This window comes from Cannabis sativa, chromosome 4 (genome assembly GCF_029168945.1).
Source record: "Cannabis sativa cultivar Pink pepper isolate KNU-18-1 chromosome 4, ASM2916894v1, whole genome shotgun sequence".
NCBI lineage: Eukaryota > Viridiplantae > Streptophyta > Magnoliopsida > Rosales > Cannabaceae > Cannabis > Cannabis sativa.
The window spans coordinates 77,279,520-77,294,032 of NC_083604.1; the positions used below are offsets into that span (position 1 = coordinate 77,279,520).

Here is a 14,513-nt window from a genome sequence, read left to right on the forward strand (position 1 = left end):
ATTTTAAATAAAAGAGTAAAAAAAGAGTGTTCTAACATCTAAATTGTAACAATGGTGTATATTCGGTGCATTCAGGATACCACTTTGCAACTAAGCTAGCAGACCAGAACAATTCATCAAGTTCCACAAACCACACATCTTGGTGGAAATTTTTTTGGTCGCTGCAACTACCAGAAAAGGTTAAGATTTTCGCATGGCGTGTTATTCATGATGATCTTCCCGTGGCTACAGCTTTAGTCAAAAAGAAAGTTATTACTGATGCTACTTGTTCGGTATGCCGTAATGCTTGGGAGTCAATTGGACATGTGTTTTTTGGATGTCGATATGCAAGGGCTGTCTGGCGTTATGCTTCTTCAACTTTCGATTGGAACTTGGCTACTGCTTTACATAAGGGAGATTACCTTAAACACCTCTCCACTATACACTCAAAAACTGAAATGGAGCAGATTTTTTGTACTCTCTGGTGCATTTAGGCTGAGCGGAATCAAGTTGTTCATGGTAAATCGGCCAAACTTGCTGCATCACTTGCTGCCTTTTCTTCCAACTATCTGAACAATTATCGAGCGGCACAACTACGATATAAAAAACCAGAAACTGCCTCTCCTGCCTCTACAACTATGGCACCTGTGGTTGCATCTTCACCTGCTAGATGGCAGCCACCACCCCCAGGTCTCTTCAAACTGAACATAGATGCTGCCATAAATACAACTAAGCATACTATTGGTGTTGGGGCGGTTGTAAGGAACTCTTCAGGCCATGCCATTGCAGCTTTCTCCATGCCGATTGTTGGTCTCTATTCTTCGCATGAAATGGAGGCTAAAGCTATGTTCCTCAGTCTTAATTGGGCTCTTCAATTACAGCTACAAGTATCGATTGTGGAAACTAATGCTCTTATGGTCTCCAATGCTTTAAATAATAAACTAATGGCTGTTTCCTCTTTTAATGATTTGATATTAGATATTATTAGTCTCCTTTCCTTTTTCCCTAACATAGTTGTTACTCATGTAAAGCGATCTGCGAATGCGGTTGCTGATTGTTTAGCAAAATATGCACTAGGGCGGGATGAGTCTATCTCTTGGATGGAAAATTTTCCTCCATCGATCAACTCTGTTATTGTAAATGATTATCCTCTTTAATTTATAATAACACAGTTATCTTTTCAAAAAAAAAAAAAACATCTAAATTGTAACACAATTAAAAAGATTACATAAATTTATGAAATTTATTTGTCCAAAAATTACCATTAGGAATGATGCTCATAAAATTTCTATTTTCCAATAATAACATTCTAAATAATTCACGAATCACAATATGTTTTATGCCTAGAAACAATTATACCATAATCATTCAACCTTGTTTATTTTATCAGAGATTTCATCTGATTAGGTTTTCAATGGGGTCAAACAGTATTAAATATCAGCTAAAACATGGGCAACATAGTACTATCAAGTGAATAGGTTAAACAGAAAACTAGAACGGATTTCAAGTCTGCTTAACAATGGCAAAACACTCTGTTAAGAAATTCTCAAGTTCCGATGAGTACAAGTTGGGAAAGCTTCGATAGTGATCCACATGAGGAGACGAACCAAAGTTGAAGGATTTCACTTCTCTTCCCATTTCCTTTTGTTCTTCAATGAATGACTCGATCGACTGATATGGTACCACTTTATCGGCTGTACTATATAGGTAAAGCTGAGGACAAGGAGGCTGTTTTTTTGAGAGGACGGAAACTACATTTGTTAACCTCCTGCAGCCGAAGAAGAGAAAAAAATGATAGTGTCAATCAATTTCGGAAAACATGATTTGTTAGTTGTGACATTGGAATGATGAGTCTGCTGAATACTTACCGATTCACATCTGGAAAGTTTAACAAAATCGCAAATAGTGTCTCCAATAGTGATAGAAGTACTACTTCAATAACTGGTTGTTCCTTTTCTTTTGTGTTTGAAAGTGATTCGATATTTGTTTGCAAAGTTGATGCGCTTCGTTTCTTCAGAATCGCAGCAGAAAATCCTGCCGCCCAAACCTGCCACGATTAAAGGAAGTTTACAAATAGAGAAATACCCAAAATCTTGTACAAACAATTATAGACTACCTTAAATTTGAATTATGTGTGGAAACAAAAATAAACTACAGTTACTAGATAGACTTGAGCTTAATGTAGCAAAATGAGGATTAGCAAAGATATAATCATGAAAATATATGTGAATTTCAACAAATTGAAATCTCATGTTTAGAATCTTCAGCCACTTTCATACAACTCCCATCACAGAGTTAAACTCCTCTTGAAGTTGAGATATTGTGAGATGGGATTGTCACAATTTTTTGTTTTCGGCTATCACCAGAGCCAGATCAAGACCAAAAAGGATTACACATTCAAATTGACTTGTCACATCATGTAAAATTAACTTGTTGCAGCTCTAATCTCCAATTGCTCTATACTCATCTCTAATCGGACTTAAGGAAGAAATCATTACAATCAGGATGCCCCCTCACCACACCAACCAGAATGAAGATACCAACCCCTCATGATATTGAGGAGAGATCAAAAAGGAACATCAAATCCAAAACAGAAAAAATACTGTAACATATTGATAAGTAGAAAATTCAACCTAACATTAATTCTAAAAACTAAAAAGGACTTATTCGTTTCTTGTCTCAATTTCCCAACAACCCTCATTATTAGGAGGCACTAGGCAGTGGAAAACTCTCACCATATTACTAGGTAAGTCTCATGTTGTAAATCAAAGAAACTAACATATTTTTAGGTAAGTCTCCTTCCATGAAGAATCAATCCCTAGACTGTAACAGATCATATGAACAAGATGAACTAAACATAATACATCTGATTCTAAAACTAAAAGAAAAACATTTAGCAAGATCTCTATAAGAAATTCATGTTGATTAAAAGCATAATATAAGTAAAAGAACCTTGGGACTGAATGGCTCAGCAGCTCCTGAATCCACAATACACCCCTTAACCTTATCTACCAAATCTGGTCTAATATGCAGAGCTTCAACAATGGTTCCATACCTGCAAAAACAAAACACCAACAATACAATCATTCCAAATTCATATCCCAAATTGAATAATTTTCTTTCTTTAAGCAAATTATTCATATTCAAAGAGTACCTACACAAACCAACCCGTGTTGCTGAAAGTATGAAAAACCAAGCACCGTTCTTTACCGTCGGGTCCTTTCTCGGAGACCCACGAAATAAGCTCATCGGCCAAAGTCAACACCCTTTCCTCTGCTCTCCGAGCTAAATCGAACCACAAAACCTCTCTCACATTCGTAACGAACGTTACAGTGTGAAAACCCCTTGAATTGTACCACTCAGCGTACCTCTTGAGATGCCTCGTCTTGCACCCAAGCCAACCCAGTAAAACCACCGCCACTTCACAATCGTTTTTTCCCCCCAAAACGCCGTCGTTTCCGTTAATCGGATTCTGCGAAGCTGAGCTCCAACTCGAAACGCCGTCGTTCGTTTGAGAAAGCGGCGACGGCGAGTGGTAATGACTGATTTGGGAAAGAGAAGAAAAGGATTGGAAGGGTTTGAAAGGGTTTGGTTCCGAAGGGAATGTGGATGATCGACATATGGGTGAGACTGAGAGCTTGGGTTGGGCAAGCTTCGCTAATCGACGATGTCGTTTGAGGGGTAATGTAACAAAGGACGGTGTCGTTTTGTGAATGAGGTGGTGGCGATTTAGGTTGAGAACGGTAGTGGGTTTGAGGAAGATTCTTCTGACTGGAGCTTCCATGGCGGAAAATTTTCACAATTGGGTCTCCAAACACATTCGAAATTTTTACCAAACAAAGGTTAGTCTTTCTTGAAAAAGGAAAAACCAAAACAAAGGTTACTACTTTTTTCCAATATGAACAATCATTTATACAAAAAAGGGTACAAATTCACCTATAAATTTCAGTTCTTTATTGGCAGAGCAGAGCAATCAATACTCAACCTAATTCAGCAAAAATCAATAATACTCAACCAAAACAAAAACAAGTTGTAAGGGGTGGCGATTTGGGTTATGATACACGTGTGTTTGGCATGAAATTTTACACACCGACGAGTAAAATCTTCCAGTGATTCCAAATTAACAATAAAGAATTTGTTAAACTATTAACAGGAGTAGAAACTGCAGCAGTTAAAAAGTTACATCAACACAATAAGAAAGAGATATTTGAGAATTTTTTTTAAAATTAAAATAATTTATATAATTTGAAATTTACTCATAAAACATCTATTTAATCGTTTGTAATTGATACTGTCATACCTATTCCGCTGCTAACGAACAACAGTTATGGTGTTTAATACACTTGTCATACTTATTAGCTAGTTTGTTTTGCACGTAAAATCCCCACCTATATTTTCTCGGAATGAGACAAAATAGTTGAGCGTACGACATGTCGTTCCATATCGATACGACACTAATGAAACAAAACAACGTGTCTTGTTTTGTTGGATACTTTGGGGTCTGGTCCAGAGTTGGCCACCACTGCCAAAACTACATGAACCACTGAAATTGTGGCCTCAAAAATGAAAGCCCCATTTTTTTCTTTTCACATTCTTTTATAGCTCTGTGCTTGTCTCAGACCAGAGTGCTTTAATTATTATAGCAGTGGTTTGGTTACAAACAATGTCTTCCTCTTGTGCTGTGTCCACACCACTCAGAACAGAGCTCTTTAACTCCATTGGTAGCTCTAACAGGCTCATAATTAGCCCATCAAGAACATTTCAACACAACAGTAAGCCATTTCTTTTCTTACTTTACTTATTTTTTATTAATTATTATTTATTTGATTGAGACTTTACTTTTTCTTGTAAGGAAGCAAATGTGAAATGAGTAGAAGGGGTTTTGCTTTTAAAGGAATTGTAGCTTCTGGGGTTTCAGTCATGGGATCTTCTTTGGCAGCTGCTCCTGCTAAAGGTTAATTTCTTCACCATTTCACAAAAAGAGAAAAAAAAAAAAAGGTTGCATTTTGAAAATGGGGTTTTGTTTAATTGGTTTAGGTGTTGAAAGACTAGAATTTAAACCAGAAGGATACAATTTTTGGACTTGGAAGGGTCGTAAGATTCATTATGTTGTACAAGGTGAAGGCTCACCGGTTGTTCTCATTCATGGTTTTGGTGCTTCTGCATATCATTGGAGGTTTAATACTTAGTACTCATCTTACTATTCTTCCCTTGTTCTATAATTTCTAATTAGATTGCTAAGGAAGTAGTGTAAAGTTTTGAGCTTTATGTATAATATTCAGATATATGTTTCCTTCACTTACTTTATGACAATAATTAATTTTATTTCAGATATAACATACCAGAGTTGGCTAAAAAACACAAGGTTTATGCCATAGATTTGCTTGGATTTGGGTGGAGTGAGAAGGCAATTATAGAATATGATGCCATGGTATGGAAAGACCAGGTGGTGGATTTTTTGAAGGAGATTGTGAAAGAGCCAGCAGTTTTAGTTGGAAACAGGTAATAATACTAATAATCTACAATAAAATGGCTAGGTTTTCTACTTAACTTGGGATGAACTTGTTTGAATGGCAACATTTTTCAATCTAATTATTCTCTAAGTGAAAAGTTTCTCTCATATATGAATGTCTGAGCTTTTGAATTGGAAATTGTAAAAATTGATCATATGAATCACAATGCATTTGCAGCCTTGGGGGTTTTACAGCTCTTGTTTCAGCTGCTGGATTGCCAGAACAAGTTATTGGGGTTGCCCTGCTAAATTCTGCAGGACAATTTGGAAATCCAAATAGTGAAACTAATAAAACTGAAGAATCAACCTTTCAAAAAGTTTTACTGAAGCCATTGAAGGAAGTTTTTCAGCGATTAGTACTCGGATTTCTATTCTGGCAAGCAAAGCAGCCATCTCGGGTTTTATCCGTTTTAAAAAGTGTGAGTCAGTTATTACTAGGCTTCTCCTTTCATTCATTTAAACTCAGAAATGTGCTCATTCTTAACTAGTTTAATGTTTGATCTTCTCTCACCCCATTGCAGTGGGGGGTTCCAATTTCGATCTCTATCACATTTTGCAAAATTTATAATGTTAAATGACAAATCGAACTCTATTTTTTAAAATGGTTCAAACAGATGCAAAAATTGTCACCATAACAACTCTAGCTCAGGTTATTCATATGATACATACATATTTTATTATACACAGGTGTATGTAAATAATACCAATGTGGATGACTATCTTGTGGAATCTATAACAATGCCAGCAGCAGATCCCAATGCTGGAGAAGTTTATTACAGGTTCAGATTAAACTTGTTCCTTCTCATATCTCATATCATAACTTTCATGGTGTGTAGAAATGTTTCTCATGGTTTGAACTTTGATATGCTTGGTTTTACAGATTGATGAGTAGGTTCATGGTGAATCAAACTCAATATACTCTAGACAGTGTCTTAAGCAAGTTGAGTTGCCCACTCTTGTTGCTGTGGGGTGATTTGGACCCATGGGTTGGCCCTGCCAAGGCGATTCGGATCAAAGAGTTCTACCCGAATAGCTCTCTGGTTAGCTTACAGGCTGGGCACTGCCCACATGATGAAGTTCCAGAGCTTGTGAACAAGGCTTTACTAGAATGGTTGTCAAATTTACCTACTCAAGCCTCTCTCCAAACAGTTTAATTTGAACACTAAGTTGTAAAGATTTTGCAGCATTGACATTCATGTATACGTATACAGAATATAGTTGTAATCTATACTGTAAATTCATTAATGACAAAAAAAAGTTCTCATTCTTTCTTTTCTTGGTACTGGAGCATTGTTACACATTCTTAGTATAAAATATTATATCGCTATTAATTAAGGTTAATTAAGTATTAGTTCCATATGATTTAACTTAATAATTATTAAAAATTATTACTAATTATTTAAAGGGGATACCTTATAATAACGAACACATGTCAAAATAGTCAAGTTTGTGAGCAGTTCAGACTTTATTTCATCAAAATTATAATTAAATATCTTGATTTGATTAGGGAAATTTCAATTTTTGACCCTAATAAAATACCCCATTTCAAAATATATACCCTCCACTAATTTATACAAATTAATTCCACTATTACTCATTTGTACCCAAAATACCCCTCAAATTTAATTTTCCTATTCACACTCTCTTTCCGTCTTTCCCTCTCTTTCACTCTCTCTCTCTCTCTCTCTCTCTCTCTCTCTCTCTCTCTCTCTCTCTCTCTCTCTCTCTCTCTCTCTGTCGTTCCATCTCTCTCTCTGTCGTTCCCTATCCCTCTTCGACATCGACCCAGTCCCAACAACACCCCACCACGACCAGTGAGCACCACGAACCACGACCCAGTGACCACCACGAACCACCACGACCAGTGACCACCACGACCCAGTGACCACCACGACCAGTGACCAGTGAGCACCACCACGACCCAGTGACCACCATGAACCACCACGGACCACCACAAAACGTCGCCACCACCACCACCCGTGATCGTTGATACCGAACAGAGGCCATCGCCACCACGAGCAGTACCCGTCGCCACCACCACCCGTGATCATTAAAAGGTAATGTTTATTTTTGAGAAAAAAATAAATTTTTCATAGATTTGGATGCCAATTATTGCATGTTGTTGAGATTAGTGGATTTTGTGTAGCTTTTGTGATCTTTAGGTTGTAGATTGTAGTGTTTCAATGAAATCTGTGTAAATTACAGGGTTGTCGATGACATGTCGATAGGTTGTCGATAGGATGTCGATAGATTGAGTGTCTGTTTGAATTTTGCTGTAATTTGTATGTCGATAGGATATCGCTTGTATGTCGATAGGATGTCGACTGGTAGTTTAAGTGTATTTCTGCCCTATATTGTCGACGACTTGTCGACAGTATGTCGATGGCATGTCGATTAAATTAACTTGTTGATTGTTAGGTTGTATTGTCGACTGAATGTCGACAGTATGTCGACAATATGTCGATATATTGTGTAATTGTTATTTGATTGAATTGTCGACTGAATGTCGACATGATGTCGATATTTTGTCGACATGAAAGTATTTTGTCTGCTTTTGATAATGTCGACATAATGTCGACGGTATGTCGACATAATGTCGACATGTTTGTTTTGAAATTTTTGTGTGCTTACTGTTAGATAATGTCGACTGAATATCGACATGATGTCGATGTTATGTCGACCATTTTAAATTTTTTTGGCAGCTTTATTTATTTGTTTTTTTGTTTTTTCAGATGGCTCCCAGACTCATTATTCCAGCCACCGAGCATTTTACTGGCCGCGTCACATATAGGGGCACTGGAGTGTTTGCAAAAATCAAAGCTCGGTTTGAGGAGTTCAACCTTAATAACACGGCGAAGGAAAGCCGTTTCGGGAACTTCTGGAATGTCGTTCCCTTGACATTCTCCTCGGTGTTATTTCACCAGCTGATGCTCCACAAAATGAAAGTGGATGCTCAGGAGGAGTTGAGGATGAGATTTTATGTTGGTCGGAAGGAGGTCCGATTCGGGGTGCTGGAGTTTGCACTCATTACGGGTTTGGACTTCTCCTCGGGGCCAACAGAAGAGGAGAAGGTTGCGCAGGTCGCGCGCTCGGGGTCAGATCGATTGATCAACAGATACTTCAACCGGTCTGATAGTGTGAAGACAGAAGCACTCTAACTTCAGTTCACAAACTGCCAGAACCCGGAAGACTTGTACAAGCTCGGCTTGTGCTTGTTTGTGGAGTCAGTGCTTCTGGGCCGCGAGGCAAACGCGCTGATTACGCCTCACATACTTAGATATGTGGAAGACCTCGAGTTCTTCTTCCGGATTCCTTGGGGGAAGCACTCATTCGCCAGACTCATGCACTCGCTTCAGAAAGACATATTGAAACAGAAGGCCAACTACGAGAAGAAGCTGAGTTCGGATGTTCAGCACGAGTGCAAATACACAGCATATGGCTTCGCACCTGCAGTACAATATTGGGCGTACGAGGCCATTTTGGAGGTTGGGAAGAGGTATGGCACGAACCACGGGATTCGGTTCCCCAGGATGCTTAGCTGGACAAGCAAAGGCGATATTGGGAAGAAAGACGTCAGCGCATTATTTTCTAGACGGGTATGATTTTCACTTATGTTCAGAATAATTATTTAACATAAATGCTTGTAATAAATGCTAAATGGTTTTATTTTGATATTTTTTAAACCATAAACAGAATCTGGAAGTGGTGAAGGGGCTACTTCCACGGACAGAGGAGGAGGCATTTGTGAGGACAATATCTTACAATGGTGTGGAGAACCTGGTTGATGATGTTGTGGATGACACAGAGGCTGAGGCAGGTAGTCAGGTACCAGAGACTCAGGTCCCAGACACTCAGGAAAGAGACACTCAGGTACCAATTTTTGGAACTTTTTTTTTATGTCTTTATTTTTTATTGTTTTTGTTTTGTGATATTTGTTACATTGTGGAATTATCGTATGCTTACCGTATTTTTTTGATATATATTTTTTCAGGCCACTGGTTCAGAACCTCAGCCCAGTGCACCATCTTCATCAGGCGTTCGGGGTGCCGAGTACACTGATTTAGTGGCTCGGTTGGATAGGATCGAGGCTGACACTCAGGGTCTGTATGCTGCTCATGTCGAGCTGAAGAAGGCATACGAGACCAGCCATGTAGAGCTGAAGGGTGGTCAGAACGTAATTATGGAGCAGCTCAGACACATATTGGCCATGTTGAATCGTCCGCCAACGACAGCTTCAGCACCGGAGGCCCCAGCAGATCCATCTACCCCACCGCCAGCTGCTTCACCCCCAGTAGAAGAGGATGAGGTCTTCCCCGACGATTACGATCCTTATGAGGGAGCTCCAGCGACTCCGATCGAGGCACAACCTCTTATCCATGTACATGACACCGAGTCCCAGGGTGAGATTCTGTCCATAGAGGCACAACCTGTAGTGGTTAAGAGTCGGAAGAGGAAGAGAAAGCCTCCTGTATGGTTCGGTGACTATACGGAGATGAAGAGGAGACATAGGCCATCTTCGACTTTTGATCCCCTGGAGCCACCGGATGAGAAATTGTTAACCACTTTCCGATAGTGGTGTGTTGGACTCATTTCGAACCACCGACTTCGGGATTTGAGAAGTGGTGATTACGGTCCAGGATTCTTTTGGATAATGCTCACACCAAAGGAATGGCTTACAGATGACGTAAGTAAAGTATTTTATAATATTACTTCACTTTACAACTTTATGTGCAATTAATATATTTTTTTGTCTAACTGACATTTCCCTTTATATGCAGCATATAGATGCAGCAATGCATATGCTGAGGAGGCGACGCACCGACTATCCACTGACATTTCCTCAGAAGGGTATCATTCTCTCCACATTCGTGACCGCCATGATCAGCAGTGCATGGACGAGCCACAAGGGTCCGAGGAAAAACTTTAAATGGGAGGATTATATCCTGGACTACTGCACAGGGGCTCATAAGGTATTGTTTTAGTAAGATTTTAAATGTTAATTGTTTGGGAAGATTATTATGGTTTGTTAATTGTTTCGTTGTTCTCTGTAATTACAGTCCCAAGTCTTTGAGAGATGGAGGGGTAACGAGTTTATTTACTTCGTTCTGAACATTCCCACGGCAAGGCACTGGGTCACAGTTGAAGTCGACATAGAGCTGTGGAAAATTAATGTCTACGACTGTGATTCCAGCGTCTGTCATTGGACTGCCTTGGAACCCATCCTGAAGGTTTGGGCGTAACCGCCGCCCTCGCTAATCCTTGCAACCGGGAATTTCCACATAACAACCAGATCATGGCGTTAGCTAACCGTGACATCACGGTGCTTCCAAAAATGCACGCGACTCGAGCCACTCACGACTTAGTTCCGAAGTCGGCAACTGTGCACATAGCGATAAAAAAGTACTATAGTATTAAAATATGTTTTACGTTAGACTGACTTTACATTTTATTTTGCATTTAGTGGTGATTGTGGCGTGTATTGCATTGAGTATGTGGAGCATCTCATGATGCAGCGTGGATTGACCGATGTGACGCCAGACCGGATAGCTATGTTTCGTCAACGGTGGTGTGTCGATTTATTTTACCAAAATGTCTACGATTATATGTGTAATTATTGGGACATTGTATATTTTGTGTAATTAACATTACAGTTATGTATATATAGATTTTCTTTTCGTTCAAATTTTGATAATTATTCGTGGTTTCAAATATAAAATATCAACATTATTCAACAAAAATAACTATTAAACCTAAAAATAATTAAAATATTTGAAAAATATTCAACCTCAACAAAAATAACTATGACAAAATATGCATCATTACAATATATCAAATTTCCCAACGAATACGTATAAGACGCCTCGTATGCGGGCTTTGCATGTTGCTCGTTGTGGCTCGAACCGCCACAATGGCCGCAGCTTTCGTGGTACGTAACCTTTTTTATCACCGGACGGAAACGGTTCTCCCGTCTTCTTCAGCGTTGCTTTTTCTTGGACGACCTATGTGCTTCTTTTCCACAGGTACCCCAACTTTCATATTCTTGATGTGTTCTGGGAGAACCAAATCATCCTCGTCACCAGCAAGATTGATGGTATCATCGTAAATCTTCCTCCACGTTTCTTTTGAATAATAAGGTGAGCAAAGCGTGTACACACTTGTGTTCGTTTTCAATGCCGCGGCACATGCATGAAGGCAAGGGAGTTTCAATAACGTGAACACGCCGCAGGTGCATGTTCTTTCAACTAGATTCACATCACCACCTCTTTCACCGTTAGGTCCCCTACCAACGTTATACAAATTGGCTCCATTTCGTTGGACGCGCCTGTACCTTGCATTTTCATGAATTTTTGCCAAGTTTTTTTCGAAGAGCGTGGCCAAAGGGGTGGCACATTTGTCAGCATTTTCGAGGCGATCGGCCGAACCACGATTGGAGTGTGAACTTGATAAATTCAACCAAAGTAGTTATTGGATATTTCCTGAACTCTTCTGTGACACTATTGAAGCTTTCAGCAGCGTTGCTCGTCATGATGTTGTATCTATCGCCCAAACAATAAGGGTGAGCCCACTTCTCAAACCCTATACTCTCCACATATGCAACAATGGCCGGATTCATCTTTCTAAGCTTCTCGAACTCTCTATCGCATTCAGTCTTCAACCATGCGTAAGCAACATTATATATTTGGTTGTGAAAAGCATCAGTCTTGAATTTTGCGTTCACGTTCATAACAATGTGGTGATAGCATGCATAGTGGACTGCTTCGGGAAAAACGAGTTCAACAGCATGATCAATGCTTTGATGCCTATCTGACACAAACACTAAGTTCTCAACCACGCCAATTGCTACCCTCAACTTCTGTAAGAAATACGTCCAGGAGTCGTTATTCTCACTGTCAACGATACCATAAGCAACCGGCAACAATTGGTTGTTCGCATCGTATGCCACAGCAACTAACATTATACCGCCGTACTTCGTCTTCAAGAAGGTGCCATCGATACTCAAAACAGGACGACAAAAAGAAAAGCCCCTTCTACATGCACCGAGTGATATAAAACAGTACTTGAACCGTTCATCCTCTAAGTACAAGTCAGTAATGGTACCTGGATTCTTCTGTTCCAGCATGTACAAGTACCAAGGAAGCTTCATGTATGAAAACTCAGGCGTACCCCTAGCATACGTAAGTCCCATCTCCCTGCACCTCCACGCCTTCACATAACTCATACTGATACCGTAGTTGTCAAACATGTCCCTCTGTATGTCTTTAGCCCTGTACTTAGTTCCGTCTTGGGTGTACTTCCCCTTAATAAGGTGGCCAACTACCCATGGTGCTGCTTGACGGTGATCTGAACGTCTCACATTCAAGTTACATGTGTGTTCATTGTGAAATACAGTGACCTCAAAGTTGTCAGAATGCATCTTCTTCCTCCCCCTCAATCTCCATTTACAATCTGGAGCCTTGCATGTAACGTACAACACATCAGGGGATGACTTCTTCACCATCCACTCGAAATTGTTATTAAGTGCAAACCTACCCACAACTTGTCTCAGTTCTTCCTTGTTTTCATAAAAATTACCAAGCTCTATCACCCCTGCTTCCTTACTTTGTAAACAAGTAGTTAGCTCATGATTTTCCATTATATCTTCCTTTGTCCACATGGGAGCTTTGAACTTGGTACAAACTTCAAAAGAGGAGAACGTTGAGAACGTTGCATGACGAGCATGTTCTTCGGTTACGCCGCTGTGTCGACTCATCGCTAGTTCCAGGTGTAGTGCGATTTTCACTACGAGGTTGTCGTTCTCGCTGTGTACCTTGGTTACTCGGTACACACTCTAACCTCAACAATGGTCCCGCTACGGGTTCATCGACTTCTAAATCATGCTCATCGTCCATATTCAAATCTACAATAGGATCGTTATTGTAGAAGGGTGTATCGAACTCTTCAAACTGATGAAATCCTGTCGCTTCTTGTTCTTGCCCTACATTGGTCGGAACATCAAATTGGTCGGAACCTCTAAATTGGCCGGAACCTCCTCATTCACACCAATCCCAACATCTGTTTCGGGAACGCAAGACCCTACCACACTTCAAGGGAGAGGATTAGTAGGCGGCGTAGGCTCCGAATTCCCAACTTTTCTCACCTTGGTCACGAATAATGGCATAAACTCTGTATTTGACATTGTTGCCCTCATCTCTAAAAAAGTTCTCAGTTGGCGTTCTCTCTTAATAACCTCTGGCGCAACCATTTTTCCCTTCATGTACAAGGAACAAATCTCCAACTTTAAATCATACGCTACCGGATCAACTTCCAACTCTTCATATAAAATTTGTCGCAGTTCTTGTAGGGTTGTCTCGGTTGTAACTGTCAACGTCAAGCTGCTATTTGCTTTGTAGATCCAATTATAATTCTCACATAACCAAACACCATCGTACGATACAACAAGGAACACTTTGTCTCCTGCAATTGCAAACCAAAAAAACAAGGTGAGTAAAGGAAAAAACACCCAAAAAAAAATAAAAATCGACATCCCATCGATATCAATAGACATAATGTCGATAATCACAACATCAGAAATTAGGGCAATGATTGTCGACATTGTGTCGACGTACTATCGACATACAGTCGACAACCACACCAAGCATGCTCGCCATCGACATACCATCGACATTCAATCGACAATTAACAACGGTTGCACATTTAATGTTAATAAATTTTACCTACGTTCCCAACAACCCTTCCCAACTGACACGTTGCATGTCAGACACGTGTCCTATCGACAACATGTCGACATGAAGTCGACATGGCGTCGACAAATGTGTTAGCAGTGGTACTAAATTGGCATGTTGTCGACATGATGTCGACATACTATCGACATTCAGTCGACAAATACACCATTTCATGCGTTTTCCCTGTACAGTTACGCATTTAATGACCATCAAATTTTCATACATTCCCAACATGTTTACTGCTCTATAAAAGCAAATCCCTTTCTTATTCATAAGTGCTCTTGTCTTCTACTTCTCTC

At 39.7% G+C, this 14,513-nt stretch overlaps 4 protein-coding genes across 5 annotated transcripts; 3 read left to right on the top strand and 1 right to left on the bottom strand.

Moving 5' to 3' along the window:
• Positions 1-1,250: 1,250 nt before the first annotated feature.
• LOC115714432 (uncharacterized) lies at positions 1,251-3,969 on the bottom strand. Its single transcript, XM_030643137.2, has 4 exons — positions 3,138-3,969; positions 2,932-3,034; positions 1,848-2,026; positions 1,251-1,747 (listed from the first exon to the last, which is right to left on the bottom strand). The coding sequence occupies exons 1-4, from the start codon at positions 3,761-3,763 to the stop codon at positions 1,483-1,485; spliced, it is 1,173 nt and encodes a 390-aa protein (XP_030498997.1). The 5' UTR covers positions 3,764-3,969; the 3' UTR covers positions 1,251-1,482.
• Positions 3,970-4,335: 366 nt separating this feature from the next.
• Positions 4,336-6,758, top strand: LOC115714433 (pheophytinase, chloroplastic). 2 transcript variants are annotated; one of them, XM_030643138.2, is made up of 7 exons: positions 4,336-4,751; positions 4,832-4,933; positions 5,017-5,155; positions 5,311-5,481; positions 5,670-5,910; positions 6,179-6,270; positions 6,372-6,758. In XM_030643138.2, the coding sequence occupies exons 1-7, from the start codon at positions 4,643-4,645 to the stop codon at positions 6,643-6,645; spliced, it is 1,128 nt and encodes a 375-aa protein (XP_030498998.1). In that variant the 5' UTR covers positions 4,336-4,642; the 3' UTR covers positions 6,646-6,758. The 2 variants fall into 2 exon arrangements, with proteins under 2 accessions (XP_030498998.1, XP_030499000.1); XM_030643140.2 differs by having other exon boundaries at positions 4,601-4,751; positions 4,836-4,933.
• A 2,406-nt stretch (positions 6,759-9,164) lies between these two features.
• Positions 9,165-10,071, top strand: LOC133037393 (uncharacterized). The gene is made up of 2 exons (XM_061114578.1): positions 9,165-9,361; positions 9,483-10,071. The coding sequence occupies exon 2, from the start codon at positions 9,672-9,674 to the stop codon at positions 10,062-10,064; it is 393 nt and encodes a 130-aa protein (XP_060970561.1). The 5' UTR covers positions 9,165-9,361; positions 9,483-9,671; the 3' UTR covers positions 10,065-10,071.
• A 97-nt stretch (positions 10,072-10,168) lies between these two features.
• LOC133037173 (uncharacterized) lies at positions 10,169-10,731 on the top strand. The gene is made up of 2 exons (XM_061114023.1): positions 10,169-10,461; positions 10,549-10,731. Exons 1-2 carry the CDS (start codon positions 10,264-10,266, stop codon positions 10,729-10,731), a joined length of 381 nt encoding a protein of 126 aa, XP_060970006.1. The 5' UTR covers positions 10,169-10,263.
• Positions 10,732-14,513: the final 3,782 nt, after the last annotated feature.